Source organism: Balaenoptera musculus, chromosome 10, assembly GCF_009873245.2.
Source record: "Balaenoptera musculus isolate JJ_BM4_2016_0621 chromosome 10, mBalMus1.pri.v3, whole genome shotgun sequence".
In the NCBI taxonomy this organism is placed as follows: Eukaryota; Metazoa; Chordata; class Mammalia; order Artiodactyla; family Balaenopteridae; genus Balaenoptera; species Balaenoptera musculus.
In genome coordinates, this window is record NC_045794.1 from 82,566,369 (window position 1) to 82,584,841 (window position 18,473).

At 37.9% G+C, this 18,473-nt stretch overlaps 2 protein-coding genes across 2 annotated transcripts in view; one reads left to right on the forward strand and one right to left on the reverse strand.

Annotated features, from left to right (window-relative positions):
• The window catches only part of ANKS1B (ankyrin repeat and sterile alpha motif domain containing 1B), a 953,137-nt gene that overhangs the window by 806,451 nt on the left and 128,213 nt on the right, over positions 1-18,473 (reverse strand). The window lies entirely within an intron of this gene.
• Positions 17,295-17,966, forward strand: FAM71C (family with sequence similarity 71 member C). The gene is given in 3 exon segments (XM_036865800.1): positions 17,295-17,391; positions 17,394-17,695; positions 17,697-17,966. Coding segments are annotated over 3 exon segments (669 nt in total).

Consider the following 18,473-nt stretch of genomic DNA (forward strand, 5'->3'; position numbering starts at 1 on the left):
AATGCTTTTTATAAGAGAATGCTTATCTCCCTATAAGGACACAAAGAAAAATTAGGAATTCAATAAGCATGGCCTGAGTGGCTGCTGCATGCAAGGCATAAGGCAGAGCATGCTGGAGCATAAACGTTTGTCAAACACAGACACTGCCTTCAGGCAGCTTACAACCTAAAAGAATAGATACTAGATAACTATATAAATAACAATATTAAATGGGAGAGATCCACAGATGTCAAAAATAAGTTATTTGAATATTAAGAAAAAGGAGATTGTTTCTAGCAGGGGAGGACTGAGTAAGACTTTAGGAAGGAAAAAGCATTTGCATTGGGCCTTAACTTCTATAGATTAATAGTTTTGCACCAACTAGTTGCTCACTAACACTTGGAAGAAGTACCCATCTCACATACCACAGAGGGTATACCTCTCATTTAGAATACAGTTTCTAAAACTCCAGAGTGGTTCTATACCAACTGTAATGTGGTTTCAGTTGCTGAAAAATGTGTTTAAGTTGAACATCTAAAATTATCTCTGTGAAATTGTGCTTTGAGCTTAAAAGTTTAGAAACTGGCACTTTGGAGACTTCTTACCTACAGGGAATACATTTTTGCCTTATCTCTAAGTTTCCATTTTTCTGGACAGGATAAAACATTTTCTCACCTGAAAGTATTTCCAAGTAGACCCATACTGACATGGATTTCACTATCAGTAGGCACTTGACATTTCTAATTTCTTTATTCCATAGACCAGTGGTCAGTAAATTTCAGCAAAAATCCAACCTACTGCCCATTTTCATAAATAAGGTTTTTATTAAATAAATTACAACAGAGATCATATGGCATCAAAGCCTAAAATATTCACTATCTGACCTTTACAAGAGAGAGTTTGCAGACCCATGCCATAGATGATTCATTCAGCAAATATCTATTAAGGGCTTACAAGGGTAGGTAGGTAGCTAGAGTGGGTTGCTGGCTGAAATACTGTAATTTAAAATTACTTTTTAAATCAAGTTTAAAAGTAATTCACATTGCAGTATATTCTTCATTATGATTAATTATCACAGATAAGGAAGAATTTGAACAACTTTTGCTATGGAAAACAATACAGCAGGTGACTCAGGATGTATTATTATTAGGAAGTGCTCTACTCTTACTGTTTCTAATAGTTAACATTTATTGAGCATTTACTGAGTGTTATACACTATTACAAGTACTTAATATAAGCAGTATATGTCATTTATTCCTCACTATGTCACTAGGATGTAGGTAATATTATTATCCTCATGTTATGAATGATGAAATAAAGACTTGAACTAATTTATTTCTGAGGTCCCACAGCTTGTGTTTGTTAGAGCAGGGACTTTACAGAACATGCTTTCATCCCTGGGGATATTGAAGCAGAGACTGGATGACTTCTTAAAAGGTATAATGGTTTATACTTTTAAAAGGGATCAAAAAATAATGGCTGCCATTTATTGAGAGGTCACTATGGGTCTGGCATTATTCTATGTGTTTTAAACACATTCTCTAACTTTCATATCACCCTATAAGGTAAGTATAAGTTCCCTCTTTTACAAATGAGGAAAAAAGTATAGACAGGTTATCTGATTGACCAAAGGCATATTCCTACTAAGTTGCAAAGCTAAGATTAAAACTTAGGTCTACCTGACTCTTTTGATTATACCAAGCTGTTAACCATTTTTTAAAATCCTATCCATACTTCCAGATTATATGAAAAGGAACCACATTTAAAATTAAAGATACAGATATTCAACAATGAAATATCAGGCAGGGCAAGTAATGAAAGAATAACCCATGCAATTAAACTAACAAAGAGAAAAACAGAGAAATCTGAAATGGATTTCTAAATGTAAATAGAGAATCCATTCCTAATTGCAACTAAGATCAAACTCAGAATAAGCCACAATAGAATTTTCTGGAGACACTAAAATAATCAGAAACTGTCACTAATTCTTTTCCTAATAGAACTGATGATCAATTAACATTTAGCAGTTATCTTTGACACAATCAGATATGCCCTTTTCCAAGGGAGGAAGGGCCAGGTCAACCCATTTCCACGCTTTTGTTGAAAAAACATCTGAAGATGTACATGTGAATAGTACTCTTAGAAGGCACGATTGAATGATAAAGAGTTATAAAAAAGGAGGACCTCTGGGCTGTAGGGCCAAATACACCTGTGATGGAATATTCACCTCTGCTAGTTCATAACTATATCACCAAAAACAAGTTAATTAGCTTCTCTGTACCTCAGTTTCTTCATCTTAAAGGCTGCTTGTGAGAGATGAGGTAGAGGGCACAAAGCATGCCTTCTGAGAACATATCCAAATTACGGAATTATTATTCTTCCAGTTGTAATCATTTTTTTCTCAGGGAAGGTCTTCAAGAGAAAATATTTATTTTCTCATTTATTCCTTTTCCAAATTTGCATACAGACACCATATGTCTGTTTGGTTTGAAAAGCATGAGAGGAAATATTTGTTGTGTACCTACTACGGATGGGTAGGTTAATAGATGTTGAAAAAAGGAAGAGCATTTCAGGTACTGGAAAAAGACTTATGGAAACGCTCAGAATCTGGAAACTTGATATATGTTCCAGTTCCTGGCAATTACTCTAGTTTTCAGCATGACAGAGGGGAGAGTAACAGGAGCCATATTGTAGGTAATTCTCAAACACCATGTTAATGAATTAAGATCCTGAAAAAATTAGCTAAAAACTCACTAAAAACTCAAAACTTGCAACGTGCTCCACTCTGTCAAAAAATATTCTGTGGTCATGCACTTGTCACCTCTAACTCAGCCAAATGGTTACTCCCTTTATAAGCTGATTGACCAGAAGCCTATCAACTTTACCTTCTCTGCTAAGCATAAAAGCATTCTTTCTGCAATATGACTTATGAGATTTGAAATACATTCTTACAACAGCTCTTACAAGTAAATACCCATAGCCAAAAAGTACGGAACAGGGTAGTTCCCTGGTGGCACAGTGGTTAAGAATCCGCCTGCCAATGCAGGGGACATGGGTTCAAGCCCTGGTCAGGGAAGATCCCACATGCCGCGGAGCAACTAAGCCTATGCACCACATCTACTGAGCCTGCACTCTAGAGCCCACGAGCCACAACTACTGAGCCCACGTGCCTAGAGCCTATGCTCTGCAACAAGAGAAGCCCACGCACCACAACAAAGAGTAGCCCCAGCTCACCGCAACTAGAGAAAGCCAGCACGCAGCAATGAAGATCCAAGGCAGCAAAAAATAAATAAATAAATAAATTTATTTTTTTAAAAAAAGTACAGAACAGGATGTTTTGAGAAAAAAACACTCAAAATAAGAAAAAAATCTCTTAGGAAGTAATATGATGCTAAAATATAAAAATCAATAAAGAATGGGAAAATAAAGTAGAGAATGAAAAACCAAAGAGAGGAAAAATGAAAGACAAAAATGATGAATGCAGATACTTCAACACCAAATTAGTAAATACTCAGGTAAAAAGAGAAGCATAAAAGTGAAGGAAGAAATAAATCAAAGAAAAAAATCGAAAAGTATTTCCCAAAACTGAAGGACAAAATCTTGATATCAAAAAGGATGACTTGTGTGCACCATGACACATTTTTAAAACCCCATGCCTAGACATAAACTTTTTAAAAATTTTTATTAAAGTATAGTTGATTTACAATGTTGTGCTAGTTTCTGCTGTATAGCAAAGTGAATCAGTTATATATATATCCACTCTTTTTTATATTCTTTTCCCATATAAGTCATTACAGAGTATTGAGAAGAGATACCTGTGCTATACAGTAGGTCCTTATTACTTATCTATTTTATATATAGTAGTGTATATGTCAATCCCAATCTCCCAATTTATCCCTGCCCCCACCCCCGCTTTCCACCCTGGTAACCATAAGTTTGTTTTCTACATCTGTGACTCTATTTCTGTTTTGTAAATAAGTTCATTTGTACCATTTTTTTAGATTCCACATATAAGCGATATAATATGGTATTTGTCCTTCTCTGTCTGACTGACTTGACTCAGTATGACAATCTCTAGGTCCATCCCATATTGCTGCAAATGGCAATATTTCATTCTTTTTTATGGCTGAGTGACATTCCATTGTACATATATACCACATCTTCTTTATCCATTCCTCTGTCAATAGACATTTAGGTTGCTTCCATGTCCTGGCTATTGTAAATAGTGCTGCAATGAACACTAGGGTGCATGTATCATTTCGAATTATGGTTTTCTCCCAAAGTATATCCAGGAGTAGGATTGCAGGATCATATGGTAGATCTATTTTTAGTTTTTAAAGCAACCTCCATACTGTTCTCCTTAGTGGCTGTACCAATTTACATTCCTACCAACAGTGTAGGAGGGTTCCCTTTTCCCCACACCCTCTCTAGCACTTATGGTTCGTAGATTTTTCGATGATGGCCATTCTGACCAGTGTGAGGTGATACATTGTTCTTTGATTGGAAGAATCAATATTGTCAAAATGACTATACTACCCAAAGCAATCTACAGATTCAATAAAATTCCTACCAAATTACCAATGGAATTTTTTCACAGAATTAAAGCAAACAAATTTTACAATTTGCATGGAAACACAAAAGACCCCGAATAGCCAAAGCAATCGTGAGAAAAAAAAATGGAGCTGGAGGAATTAGGCTCCCAGACTTCAGACTATACTACAAAGCTACAGTCATCAAAACAGTATGTTAATAGATAAGCAACAAGGATTTAGTATATAGCACAGGGAACTATTTATATTTTTATTGGGATGTGTAATAATAAAAAATAAAAGAAGCTTCATTTTGAAAAAAAAACAAACAAACATTATGATACTGGCACAAAAACAGAAATACAGATCAATGGAACAGGACAGAAAGCCCAGAGAAAAACCCATGCACATATGGTCACCTAATCTATGACAAAGGAGGCAAGAATATACAATGGAGAAAAGACAGTTTCTTCAATAAGTGGTGCTGGGAAAACTGGACAGCTACATATGAAGAATGAAATTAGAACACTCCGTAACACCATACACGAAAATAAACTCAAAATGGATTAAGACCTAAATGTAAGGCCAGACACTATAAAACTCTTAGAGGAAAACATAGGAAGAACACTCTATGACATAAATCACAGCAAGATCCCTTTTGACCCACCTCCTAGAGAAATGGAAATAAAAACAAAAATAAACAAATGGGACCTAATGAAATTTAAAAGCTTTTGCACAGCAAAGGAAACCATAAACAAGACAAAAAGACAACCCTCAGAATGGCAGAAAATATTTGCAAATGAAGCAACTGACAAAGGATTAATCTCCAAAATATACAAGCAGCTCATGCAGCTCAATATCAAAAAAGCAAACAACCCAATCCAAAAATGGGCAGAAGACCTAAATAGACATTTCTCCAAAGAAGATATACAGATTGCCAACAAACACATGAAAGGATGCTCAACGTCACTAATCATTAGAGAAACGCAAATCAAAACTACAATGAGGTATCACCTCACACTGGTCAGAATGGCCATCATCAAAAAATCTACAAACAATAAATGCTGGAGAGGGTGTGGAGAAAAGGAAACCCTCTTGCACTGTTGGTGGGAATGTAAATTGATACAGCCACTATGGAGAACAGTATGGAGGTTCCTATAAAAACTAAAAATAGAACTACCATATGACCCAGCAATCCCACTACTGGGCATATACCCTGAAAAAACTGTAATTCAAAGAGAGTCATGTACCACAATGTTCACTGCAGCTCTATTTATAATAGCCAGGACATGGAAGCAACCTAAGTGTCCATCAACAGATGAATAGATAAAGAAGACGTGGCACATACATACAATGGAATATTACTCAGCCATAAAAAGAAATGAAACTGAGTTATCTGTAGTGAGGTGGATGGACCTAGAGTCTGTCATACAGAGTGAAGTAAGTCAGAAACAGAAACACGAATACCATATACTAACACATATATATGGAATCTAAAAACAAAAAAAAAGAAAAGGTTCTGAAGAACCTAGGGGCAGGACAGGAATAAAGATGCAGACGTAGAGAATGGACTAGAGGAGGTGGGGAGGGGGAAGGGTAAGCTGGGATGAAGTGAGAGAGTGGCATGGACATATATACACTACCAAATGTAAAACAGATAGCTAGTGGAAAACAGCCGCACAGCACAGGGTGATCAGCTCGGTGCTTTGTGACCACCTAGAGGAGTGGGATAGGGAGGGTGGGAGGGAGATGCAAGAGGGAGGAGATATGGGGATATATGAATACGTATAGCTGATTCACTTTGTTATACAGCAGAAACTAACACACCATTGTAAAGCAATTATAGTCCAATAAAGATGTTAAAAAAAAAAAAGAGAACAATAAAATAATCAAATTTTTTAAATGGATACAGGACTTCAATAGACATTCTCCAAAGAAGATATACAAATGACCCACAAGCATATGAAAATATGCTCAACATCACTTAATTGTTAGAGAAATGCAAATTAACATTACAATGAAATGTCACCTGAAGCCCATTAGAATAGCTACTATCAAAAAAAAAAACAAACAGAAAATAACAAGTGTTGATGAGGATGTGGAGAAATTGGAACACTTGTGCATTGCTGGTGGAAATGAATGATGTGGGGAACTATAGAAAACGGTATGGTGGTTCCTCGAAAAATTAAAACTAGAATTTCCATATGATTCAGAAATTTCACTACTGGGTATTTATCCGAAGAACTTAAAGTAGGATCTCAAAGAGGTATTTGCACATCCATATTCACAGAAGCATTATTCACAAGACCCAAAAGGTGGAAACCACCCAAGAATCCATCAATGGATGAATGGATAACAAAATGTGGTACATAGATACAATGGAATATTACTCAGCTTTAAAAAGGAAGGAAATTCTAAAACATGCTATAATGTGGATAAACCTTGAGGACATTATGCTAAGTAAAACAGCCAGTCACAAAAAGACAAATACTGATATGATCCAATTTAAATGAGGTAGAGTAGTCAAAATCAAGAGATAGAAAGTAGAGTGGTGGTATACTTTTAAATGGTTACTATATTAAATGTGTATTTAACCACAATTTTTTTTAAGTTCAACAGGGAAATGTATGCAAATGTAACATTTAAAATCAATAGAGAGGGACTTCTCTGGTGGCGCAGTGGTTAAGAATCCACCTGCCAATGCAAGGGACATGGGTTCGAGCCCTGGTCCGGGAAGATCCCACATGCTGCGAAGCAACTAAGCCCATACACCACAGCTACTGAGCCTGCACTCTAGAGCCCGCAAGCCACAACTACTGAGCCTGCATGCCACAACTACTGAAGCCCCTGTGCCTAGAGCCCCTGCTCCACAACAAGAGAAGCCACCGCAATGAGAAGCCTGAGCACCACAACGAAGAGTAGCCCCTGCTCGCCACAACTAGAGAGAAAGCCTGCACGCAGCAACGAAGACCCAACGCAGCCAAAAAAAAAAAAAAAATCAATTGAGAAAGGCTGGACTATTCAAGGAATGATGATGGTACAATTGATCATTAATTTGGGAGCAGGAAGGAACCCAGGATAAATTATAGATTTAAAAATACACACCACATATATATATGCATATATACTTACTTATACACATTATACATTTACATTATTATACATTTACAGACATACCTCATTTTATTGCGATGCACATAACTGTGCTTCACAGATTTTGTACAAATTGAAAGTTTCTGGCAACCCTGCATTGAACAAGCCTATAATTGCCTTTGTTCCAAAGCATTCGCTCACTTCATGTCTCCATGTCACATTTTGATAATTCACAATATTTCAAACTTTTTCATTATTATTATATTGTGGTGATCTGTGATCAGTGATCTTTGATGTTACTACTGTAATTGTTTGGGGGCTCCATGAACAGTGCCCAAGTAAAAAGGAAAACAATCGATAAATGTGTGTTCCGACTGCTCCACCAACCAGCCTTTCTCTTCCTCTCCTCAGGCCTCCTGTTTCCATGACACAACAATATTGAAATGATGCCAATTAACAACCCTACAGTGGCCTATAAGTGTTCAAGTGAAAGGAAGAGTCGCATGTTATCTCACTTTAAATCAAAGCCTAGAAACAATTAAGCTTAATGAGGAAGACATCCTGAACGCTGAGACAGTCCAAAAGCTAGGGCTCTCGCGCCAAACAATCAGCCAAGTTGTGAATGCCAAGGAAAAGCCCTTGAAGAAAATTTAAAGTGCTACTGCAGTGAACACACAAATGATGAGAAGGTGAAACAGCCTTACTGCTGATATAGAGAGTTTCAGTGGTCTGGATAGATTAAACCAGCCACAACATTTCCTTAAGCCAAAACCTAATCCAGAGCAAGTCCCTAACTCTCTTCAATGCTATGAAGGCCAAGAGAGATGAGTAAACTGCAAAAGAAAAGTCTGAGGCTAGCAGAAATTGGTTCATGCAGTTTAGGGAAAGAAGCTGTCTCCAAAATAGAAAAGTGTAAGGTGAAGAAGCAAGTGTTGATGCAGAAGCTGCATCAAGTTATTCGGAAGATCTAGCTAAGATAATTAATAAAGGTAGCTATACTAAACAACAGATTTTCAATTTAGAGAAACAGCCTTATATTGGAAGAAGATGCCATCTAGGACTTTCATAGGTAGAGAGAAGTCAATGCCTGGCTTCAAAGCACCAAAGGACAGGCTGACTCTCATGTTAGGAGCTAATGCAGCTGGTGACTTCAAGTTGAAGCCAATGCTCATTTACCATTCTCAAAATCCTAGGGCCCTAAAGAATTATGCTAAATCTACTCTGTCTGTGCTCTAAAAATGGAAAAACAAAGCCTGGATGACAGTCCATCTGCTTACAACATGGTTTACTGAATATTTTAAGTCCACTGTTGACACTATTCAGAAAAAAAAAAATTCAAGATATTACTGCTCACTGACAAGCACCTGATCACCCATGAACTCCGATAGAGATGTACAAGATTCATGTTGATTTCATGCCTGCTAACACAACGTTCATTCTGCAGCCCATGGATCAAGGAGTCATTTTGACTTTCAAGTATTATGATTTAAGAAATACATTTGTAAGGCTAAGCTGTCATAGATTATGATTCCTCTGATGCATCTGGGCAGTCAATTGAAAACCTTCAGGAAAGGATTCACCATTCTAGATGCCACTAAGAACATTTATGAGCCATGGGAAGAGGTCAAAATATCAACATTAACAAGAGTTTGGAAGAAGTTGATTTCAATCCTCATGAATGACTTTTGAGGAGTTTAAGACTTCAGTGGAGGAAGTAACTGCAGATGTGGTAGAAACTGCAAGAGAACAAGAATTAGGAATGGAGCCTGAAGATGTGACTGAATTGCTGCAGTCTCATGATAAAATTTTAATGGATGAGGAGATGCTTCTTACGAATGAGCAAAGAGAGTGGTTTCTTTCTTTTTTTTTAATTTATTTATTCATTTATTTATATTTTTTTTGGCTGTGTTGGGTCTTCGTTTCTGTGCAAGGCCTTTCACTAGTTGTGGCAAGCGGGGGCCACTCTTCATCACGGTGCGCGGGCCTCTCACTATCGCGGCCTCTCTTGTTGTGGAGCACAGGCTCCAGACGCGCAGCCTCAGTAGTTGTGGCTCACGGGCCTAGTTGCTCCACGGCATGTGGGATCTTCCCAGACCAGGGCTTGAACCCGTGTCCCCTGCATTGGCAGGCAGACTCTCAACCACTGCGCCACCAGGGAAGCCCGAGAGTGGTTTCTTGAGATGGAATCTACTCCTGGTGAAGATGCTGTAAAGATTATTAAAATGACAACAGGATTTCAAATATTACATAAACTTATTAGTTGATAGAGCAGCTGCAGGGTTTGAGAGGACTGACTCCAATTTTGAAAGAAGTTTTACTGTGGGTAAAATGCTATCAAACCTCCTTACATGCTACAGGGAAATCATTCACGAAAGGAAGAGTCAGTTGATGCAGCGAACTTCATTATGATCTTCTGTTAAGAAATTGGCTCGGCCACCCCAACCTGCGGCAAATACCACCCTGATGGAGTCAGCAGCCATTGACATCGAGGCAAAATCCTCCACCAGCAAAAAGATTATTACTCTCTGAAGGCTCAGATCAGATGATGGACAGTTTTTAGCAATAAAGTATTTTTATTGAAGTATAATTGACTTACATTAGTTTCAGCTGTATGACATAGTGATTCAATATTTTTATGTATTACAAAACGATCACCACAATAAGTCGTTACCACCTAACACCATACAAATTTATTAGTGTTATTGACTATATCTCCTATGATGCACATTACAACCCCATGACTTATAACTGGAAGATTGTACTTCTTAATCTCTCTTCCTATTTCACTCATCCCTTCACCCCCTCCTTTCTGGAAACCGCCAGTTTGTTCTCTATATCTATGAATCTGTTTATATTTTCTTATTCATTTACATTCAATGGTATTTATCTTTCTTTGCCTGACATTTTTCTTAGCATAATACCCTCTAGGTCCATCCATGGTGTCACAAACAGCAAGATTTTTTTTAACGGCTGAGTAATATTCCATTGTGTATGTACATACCACACCTTCTTATCCATTCATCCATTGATAGTCACTTAGGCTGCTTCCATATGTTGGCTATTATAAATAATGCTGCAATGAACATAAGGGTGCATATATCTTTTCAAACTACTGTTTTCATTTTCTTCAGATAAATACCCAGGAGTAGATTTGCTGGATTGTCTGCTAGTTCTATTTTTAATTTTTGGAGAGACTGCCATACTATTTTCCATAGCAGCGACAATAGTTTACATTCCCATCATCTGTGCAGGAGGGTTCCCTTGTCTCTACATCCTGGCCAACACTGGTTATTTGGGTTTTTTGTTGTTGTTGTTGTTGTTGTCTTTGATAACAGCCATCCTGACAGGTGTGAGGTGATATCTCTTTGCAGTTTTGATTTGCATATCCCTGACCACTAGTGATGTTCAGCATCTTTTCATGTGCCTGTTGACTAACTGTATGCCTTCTTTGGAAAAATGTCTATTCAGATCCTCTACTTTTTTTTTTTAAATTTTATAGCTACTTTTATTTTTTATTTATTTATTTATTTTTGGCTATGCTGGGTCTTCGGTTCGTGCGAGGGCTTTCTCCAGTTGCGGCAAGTGGGGGCCACTCTTCATCGCGGTGCGCGGGCCTCTCACCATCGCGGCCCCTCCCGTTGCGGGGCACAGGCTCCAGACGCGCAGGCTCAGCAGCTGTGGCTCACGGGCCCAGCCGCTCCGCGGCACGTGGGATCCTCCCAGACCAGGGCTCGAACCCGTGTCCCCTGCATTAGCAGGCAGACTCTCAACCACTGCGCCAGCAGGGAAGCCCGAGATCCTCTACTTTTTAATCAAGTTGTTTGTTTTGATGTTGAGTTGAATGAGTTATTTGTATATTTTGTATATTAACCCCTTATTGGATATACCATTTGCAAATATTTTCTCCCATTCAGTAGGCTGTTTTCTTTTGTTGATAGTTTAGCTCACTGTGCAAAAGCTTTTTAGTTTGATGTAGTCCCATTTGTTTATCTTTGCTTTTACCTCCCTTGCCTGAGGAGACATAACCAAAAAAATATTGCTAAGACTGATGTCAAAGAGCATACTGCCTATGTTTTCTTGTAGCAGTTTTATGGTTTCAGGTCTTATATTTACATCTTTAATCTATTTTGAGGGTTTTTTTTTTTGTATATGGTGTGAGAAAGTAGTCCAGTTTGATTCTTTTGCATGTAGTTGTCCAGTTTTCCCAACACCATTTATTGAAGAGGCTGTCTTTTCCCCATTGTATGTTCTTGCCTCATTTGTCAGAGATTAATTGATCATATAAGTGTGGGTTTATTTCTGGGATCTCTATTTCGTTCTATTGATCTATGTGTCTGTTTTTGCACCAGTACCATATTATTTTGATTACTATAGCTTTGTAGTATAGTTTGAAATGAGGGAGCATGATACCTCCAGCTTTGTTCTTTCTCAAGATTGTTTTGGCTGCTCAGGATCTTCTGTTTCCACAAAAATTTTAGAATTATTTGTTCTAGTTCTGTGAAAAATGCCATGGGTATTTTGATGGGGATTGCATTGAATCTGTAGATTGCCTTTGGAGGTGTGGTTATTTTAACAATATTAATTCTTCCAGTCCATATGCACAGTATATCTTTCCATTATTTTGTGTCATATTCAATTTCTTTCAGTAGAGGCTTATAGTTTTCTGAACAGCAGGTCTTTTACCTCCTTGGTTGGATTTATTCCTAGGTATTTTATTCTTATTGATGCAATTCTAAATGGGATTGCTTCCTTAATTTCTCTTTCTGATAGTTCATTGTTGGTGTATAGAAACAACATATTTTTGTATATCAATTGTTTATCATGTAACTTTATTGAATTCATTTATTATATCATAGTTTTTTGGTGGCAACTTTACGATTTCTACATATAGTATCATGTCATCTGCAAACAGTGAGAGTTGGTTGTTGTTTTGGGGGGTTTTTGTTTTATTTTGTTTTTAGGCCACGCCATGCAGCTTGCGGGATCCTAGTTCCCCGACCAGAGACTGAACCCGTGCCCTTGGCAGTGAAAGTGCAGAGTCCTAACCACTGGACTGCAAGTGAATTCCCAGTGAGAGTTTTATTTCTTCCCTTTCAATTTGGATTCCTTTATTTTTCTTTTCTGATTCTTGTGGCTAGGACTTCCAAAACTATGCTGAATAAAAGTGGTAAGTGTGTTCATCCTCATCTTGTTCCTGATCTTAAAGGAACTGCTTTCTGCTTTTCAGCGTTGAGTATGGTGCTGTTTATGACAATTTAGGTATTTTCTAAGACAAAATAGGTTTTCTGTACCATATCACTTCCTCAAGCCCTACTGGAAGAATCTTTAATATTCACATTTATGTTCAAGGCAATCTAGGCTTTTTCTATCATGCTATTCAAAATTATTCCAGCTCCTATCCACTGCCCAACTCCAAAGCCACTTCCACATTTTAGTGTATTTGTTACAGCAGCATCCCACTTCTAGGTGCCAAAATGTGTGTTAGTTTCCCAGGGCTGCTATAACAAATTATCACAAACTCAGTAGCTTAAAACAAAAGAAATTTATTCTCTTACAGTTCTGAATGTCAAAAGTCCAAAATGAAAAAAAAAAAAAAAAAAAGTCCAAAATGATTCTCACAGGGCTAAAATCAAGGTATTGGTGGGGCTGGTTCCTCTAGGGGAGAATGCATTTCCTACTTTTCAGCCAACTGCATTCCTTGGTTCATGGCCACATCACTTCAACCTCTGTATCCATCATCACATATCCTTCTCTGACTTTGACCCTCTATCGTTTTTCTTTTTTAAATATTTATTTATTTACTTACTTATTTATTTTGGCTGCACTGGGTCTTTGTTGTGGCACATGGGATCTTCGTTGCAGCAGGTGCGATCTTTAGTTGCAGCATGAGGACTTCTTAGTTGTGGCATGTGGGCTTCTTAGTTGTGGCATGCGAGCTTCTTAGTGCAGCATGCGGACTTCTTAATTGCGGCATGCATGCAGGATCTAGTTCCCCAAGCAGGGATCAAACCCTGGCCCCCTGCATTGGGAGTGCAGAGTCTTACCCACTGGATCACCATAAGGACCGTTGGGCTCACACTGGGTCCACCTGGATAATCCAGGGTATCTCCCCACCTCAGGATCCTTAACTTAATCATATCTGCAAAGTCCCTTTGCCATGTAAGGTCACATACTCACAAGTTGTAAAGATTAGAATATGGGCATCTTTGGAGGGAATTAATCTGCTTACTACAGCCATGTCCATTATTAACTGAATTCTGTTTAAAATGTTTAACCCATATTTTCACTTACATAGTTTTAAGCACTGCCCCCACTGAATGCTCATCTTACTGAACTAACATTTTTGTCATTTCCATATTTCAAATGTTGGTTCTTCTAAAAGTTTTGGCAAGAAGAAATTCAGCAACAGAATAAGATTATGTATTGCACCACAAATTCCCAGAGCTGTTAATATCTGAATAATTCCTTAACTTATTATTTTTGTTTGGAATATTTCCAAAGTATGTAGTAGTTTTATTACGGGGGAAAAGTTAAACCCCTATCCAAAACCGTAAGTATTCTGGAGTTGAAAGATATCTAAAGTATCATCTCAATTTCAAGGATGACAAATATAAGGCCCAGGGAGGTTAAATAATTTACCCAGTGACATAAACTCTTATGTAGAGGAGAAGGAACATAAATTTATTTTAAGAATGTCTAATGACTAACTATGAAAAGCTAAGAGCTGCTGCATTTACATAAAAATAATTTATTTAAAAAAAATTTTTATTGAAGTTATAGTTGATTTACAGTGTTGTGCCAATCTCTGCCGTGCAGCAAAGTGACTCAGTTATACACACATAGACATTCTTTTTTCATATTCTTTTCCATTATGGTTTATCACAGGATATTGAACATAGTTCCCTGTGCTATACAGTAGGACCTTGTTGTTTACCCATTCTAAATGTCATACTTTGCATCTACCAACCCCAAACTCCCAGTCCATCCCTCTCTCTCCCCCCTTCCCCTTGGCAACCACAAGTCTGTTCCCTTTGTCTATGAGTCTGTTTCAGTTTTGTAGATAGGTTCATTTGTGTCATATTTTAGATTACACATATAAGTGATATCACATGGTATTTGTCTTTCTCTTTCTGACTTACTTCACTTAGTATGATAATCTCCAGTTGTATCCATGTTGCGGCAAATGACATTATTTCATTCTTTTTTATGGCTGAACAGTATTGTATATATGTATACAACCACAACTTCTTTATCCATTCATCTGTTGATGGACATTTAAGTTGTTTTCATGTTTTGGCTATTGTGAACAGTGCTGCTATGAACATGGGGGTGCATGTTATCTTTTGGTACAGAAACAGGCATACGGATCAATGCAACAGAATAGAGAGCCCAGAAATAAACCCACACACCTATGGTCAATTAATCCTTGACAAAGGAGGCAAGAATATAAAATGGGAAAAAGACAGTCTCTTCAGCAAGTGGTGCTTGGAAAGTTGGACACCTGCATGTAAATCAATGAAGCTAGAACACACCCTCATACCATGTACAAAAATAAACTCAAAGTGGCTTAAAGACTTAAACATAAGACATGACACCATAAAACTCCTAGAAGAGAGCATAGGCAAAACATTCTCTGACATAAATCGTACCAATGTTTTCTTAGGTTAGTCTCCCAAGAATTTATTAATCTCAGTTCCAGGTAGATTTTTTATTTAGCCACCTGAGCTTCTTAAGTATTGAAGCAAATATTAAGATAGTTTTCTAAATACCTAGAGGAATTTCAGATAAAATTCATCAGACTCATGAAAATAGACATATTTGCCAGAACACTACACGTGATAGTTATCAGGCCAAGTAAGAGAGGTTCTACTGTTGTTGGTCTAATGACTGGTTAGGAAAAAATCCTGAAAGTCCTTAGGCCCTACAAGTAATATAGCTTCTGGTTTCCTTGGAGACAAGGCAATTAGCTCAGTGGTCTAGTGGAAGCCTAAGATAAATATCTTGTAACATATGTGCACAGCATAAAAGTGCTTTTAAGAAAATCGGTATATCTTCACTTTATTTTTTAAAAAGCACCTAAATTAAATTATACTGTATCCAGTGGTACCTATTCCTTTCAACAAATACCAGAACTTCTTGGATACATTTGAAAGGTTAGTTTGATTAGTAAACGTATGTTAGGCTTATTCTCTTTCCTAATTATAAATAATGTAGACATGAAGTGGAAATCAAAATATAAAGACTTTGGACAGGCCAGTAGGAATTGCTATTGATATGTGACTAGGCCTCTCAATAAATAAAGAATAAAATATTCATACTACCAGAAATAACCAGATACTTCAATATGAAGGGAAGAAAATGTTCATTTTTACTTATAGAACAAACTGAAGACTCAAAAACTATGGCTTTATGTGTGTACGTATGTGCGTGCTATGTATATTGTCATGCCAATAAAGATATTTTAATCTTACTGAATTTATAATATTTATAATAGCTGGCAAAATTTCTCAGAACTTTTTTTAGTAGGCCAATTTGATAATGAGTAAAGAATAGAGCATAAATGTGATGTTTAAGGCTCTTTTCACCATATAGTCAGGGTACAGATGTCTAGGGAAAATCTCAGCATTTTGAGGGTGTGTCAAAACATAAAATTTTTGATGGCTGTAAAAATAGATATTGTTAATAAAAATAGCTTTACTCTTCCTGTTAATAGAAATAATAATTATCCTAATAAAAAAATAGAACGTATAAAGAAAATAAAAATTACACCATCCAGAAATAAGTACTTTAAACATTTCACTGAATATATTATACTTTCATACCCAAACACACACACACAGACGATTTTACATAAATTGGACCACAAGTATAAAGCTAGTTTGAAACGTTTGTTTTGCTCTTTTTCTTAAAAAAAAAAAAAATTCAGGTATATCTTTTCATTTCAATAAATAGGGAACTACATAATCATTCTTATGGCTTCAGAGTATTCTTTCATAGAATGCTCCATAATTTATTTAACCAAATCCTCACTGTAAGATATTAATCCTGTTTATGATATTTTTTGCTACAATAAACCTTGATAAACATTCTGTACATCCAGCTTGTTTACCACCTTGTCCAATTCTCTTTAAGGTAAACTGTCTACAATTAACTCTAACTGTCTGCAGTCAGAAGTGCTGGATAAGACAGTATGCATATTTTAACTCATACCTAACAGAAAGTTTGTCTAACCCTTTGAGAAAGCAATTTGTCAGTATGTATTAAGATCCTTAGATGTGCCCATGGGAGGAGGGGTGGTCTGCTGATCTGTGGCAGTGTGGCCTTGTGAGGGGTTTAGGCCTAGTTGGAAGCTACAGTTTCTGGAGGAGAGGTGCAGTGGAATTACGACTGAATACCAATATCTGTGCACATCAACATCTGTGCACCCTGACATCTACTGCGGCCCTGGCCTCTGCATGCCCTGACATCTCCATGCTCTAGGCAGGGCACAGTCAGGTCCAGGAGCAACTGTCTCTAGCACTGAGCAGTCAGTAATCAGCTCCCCCACCCTGTCCTCAGTCACTCAGAGACAAAGCCTGCAGAAGACCGCTGCTAGCCCACCTGCCAGAGAGACCAGGGAAACAGGACGCCCTGCGAGGTGTGGTAAGGAAGGTGTGGAGGAGCCTCTAGGAGCTGTCTTGATAAAAGATAGCGATGAACAGTCAATATACATTACCATACTACAAAGCCGAAGGCAGCCTTGCAATGAGCATGTTTAATACCTACATGGGGAAACTGCAGCGACAACTGTACAAGGGGAGTACCCTATATTCCACTATGCACCAGTGTTTGAGAGTGACTTTATACAGGTCAGCAGAAAAGGAGAAGTGATTGATGTGCACAACCGGGCCTGAATGGTGACTGTGGGCATCGTTCGTACCAGCCCCCGCCTCACACTACCTGATGTCATGCTGCTGGCCCGACCAGCTGCTATCTGTGATGACTATAACAGATACGGCCCTGCCACCCAGGAAAGAGGTAAAAAGCCTACACAGATCTTAGAGCTAACCAGGCTGCTTCCTTTGAAGTTTGTAAAGATATCCATCCATAACAGTAAAAAAACAACAGCTCCGCCTGAAGCTTGCCACTAGCCGCTCTTTCTACCTTCAGCTGTGTCCCCCTTCAGATACAAGAGATCTTTTTATTCAGTGGGAAAACCCCATTTACATCCTGAGACCACCAGTGGAGGCTTACAGCAGCACCCAGGTCATTCCAGCTAGGGACACTCTGGACATAACTGGGTTTGAGGAAGAGAGTAAGTGCCCAGTGGTAAGCACTCTGCAATCTCTAAAAGACGAGGCCAAGGTGCTTAGGGAGAACAGCTAAAGGTCCTGCAGAGGCTTTGGTACACAGGCTCACCTGGAAAATACATGGATTTTTGGAAGGACTCAGGGCCAAATGAGCCTCATTTGGAGGCCATGGCCCACTGAGGAGGTTCCTAGTACTTCTCCAAGGCTGTATTTCAGAGATTCCTTAACTGTCGGCAACGCTTAATTTCATATCCAATATTGTATTGCCATGTGCAGCATCCTGACCATCCAATCTATTCTTTTTTTTATGTTTCTCTTGCTTTTCTCATTTTTTTATTGGAGTGTAGTTGCTTTACACTGCTGTGTCAGTTTCTCTGTACAGTAAAGTGCATCAGCCACACATATACATATATCCCCTCTTTTTTGGATTTCCTTCCCATTTAGGTCACCACAGAGCACCGAGTAGAGTTCCCTGTGCTGTACAGTAGGTTCTCATTAGTTATCTATTTAATACATAATAGTGTATATATGTCAATCCCAATCTCCCAATTCATCCCACCGCCCCCCTTCCCCCTTGGTATCC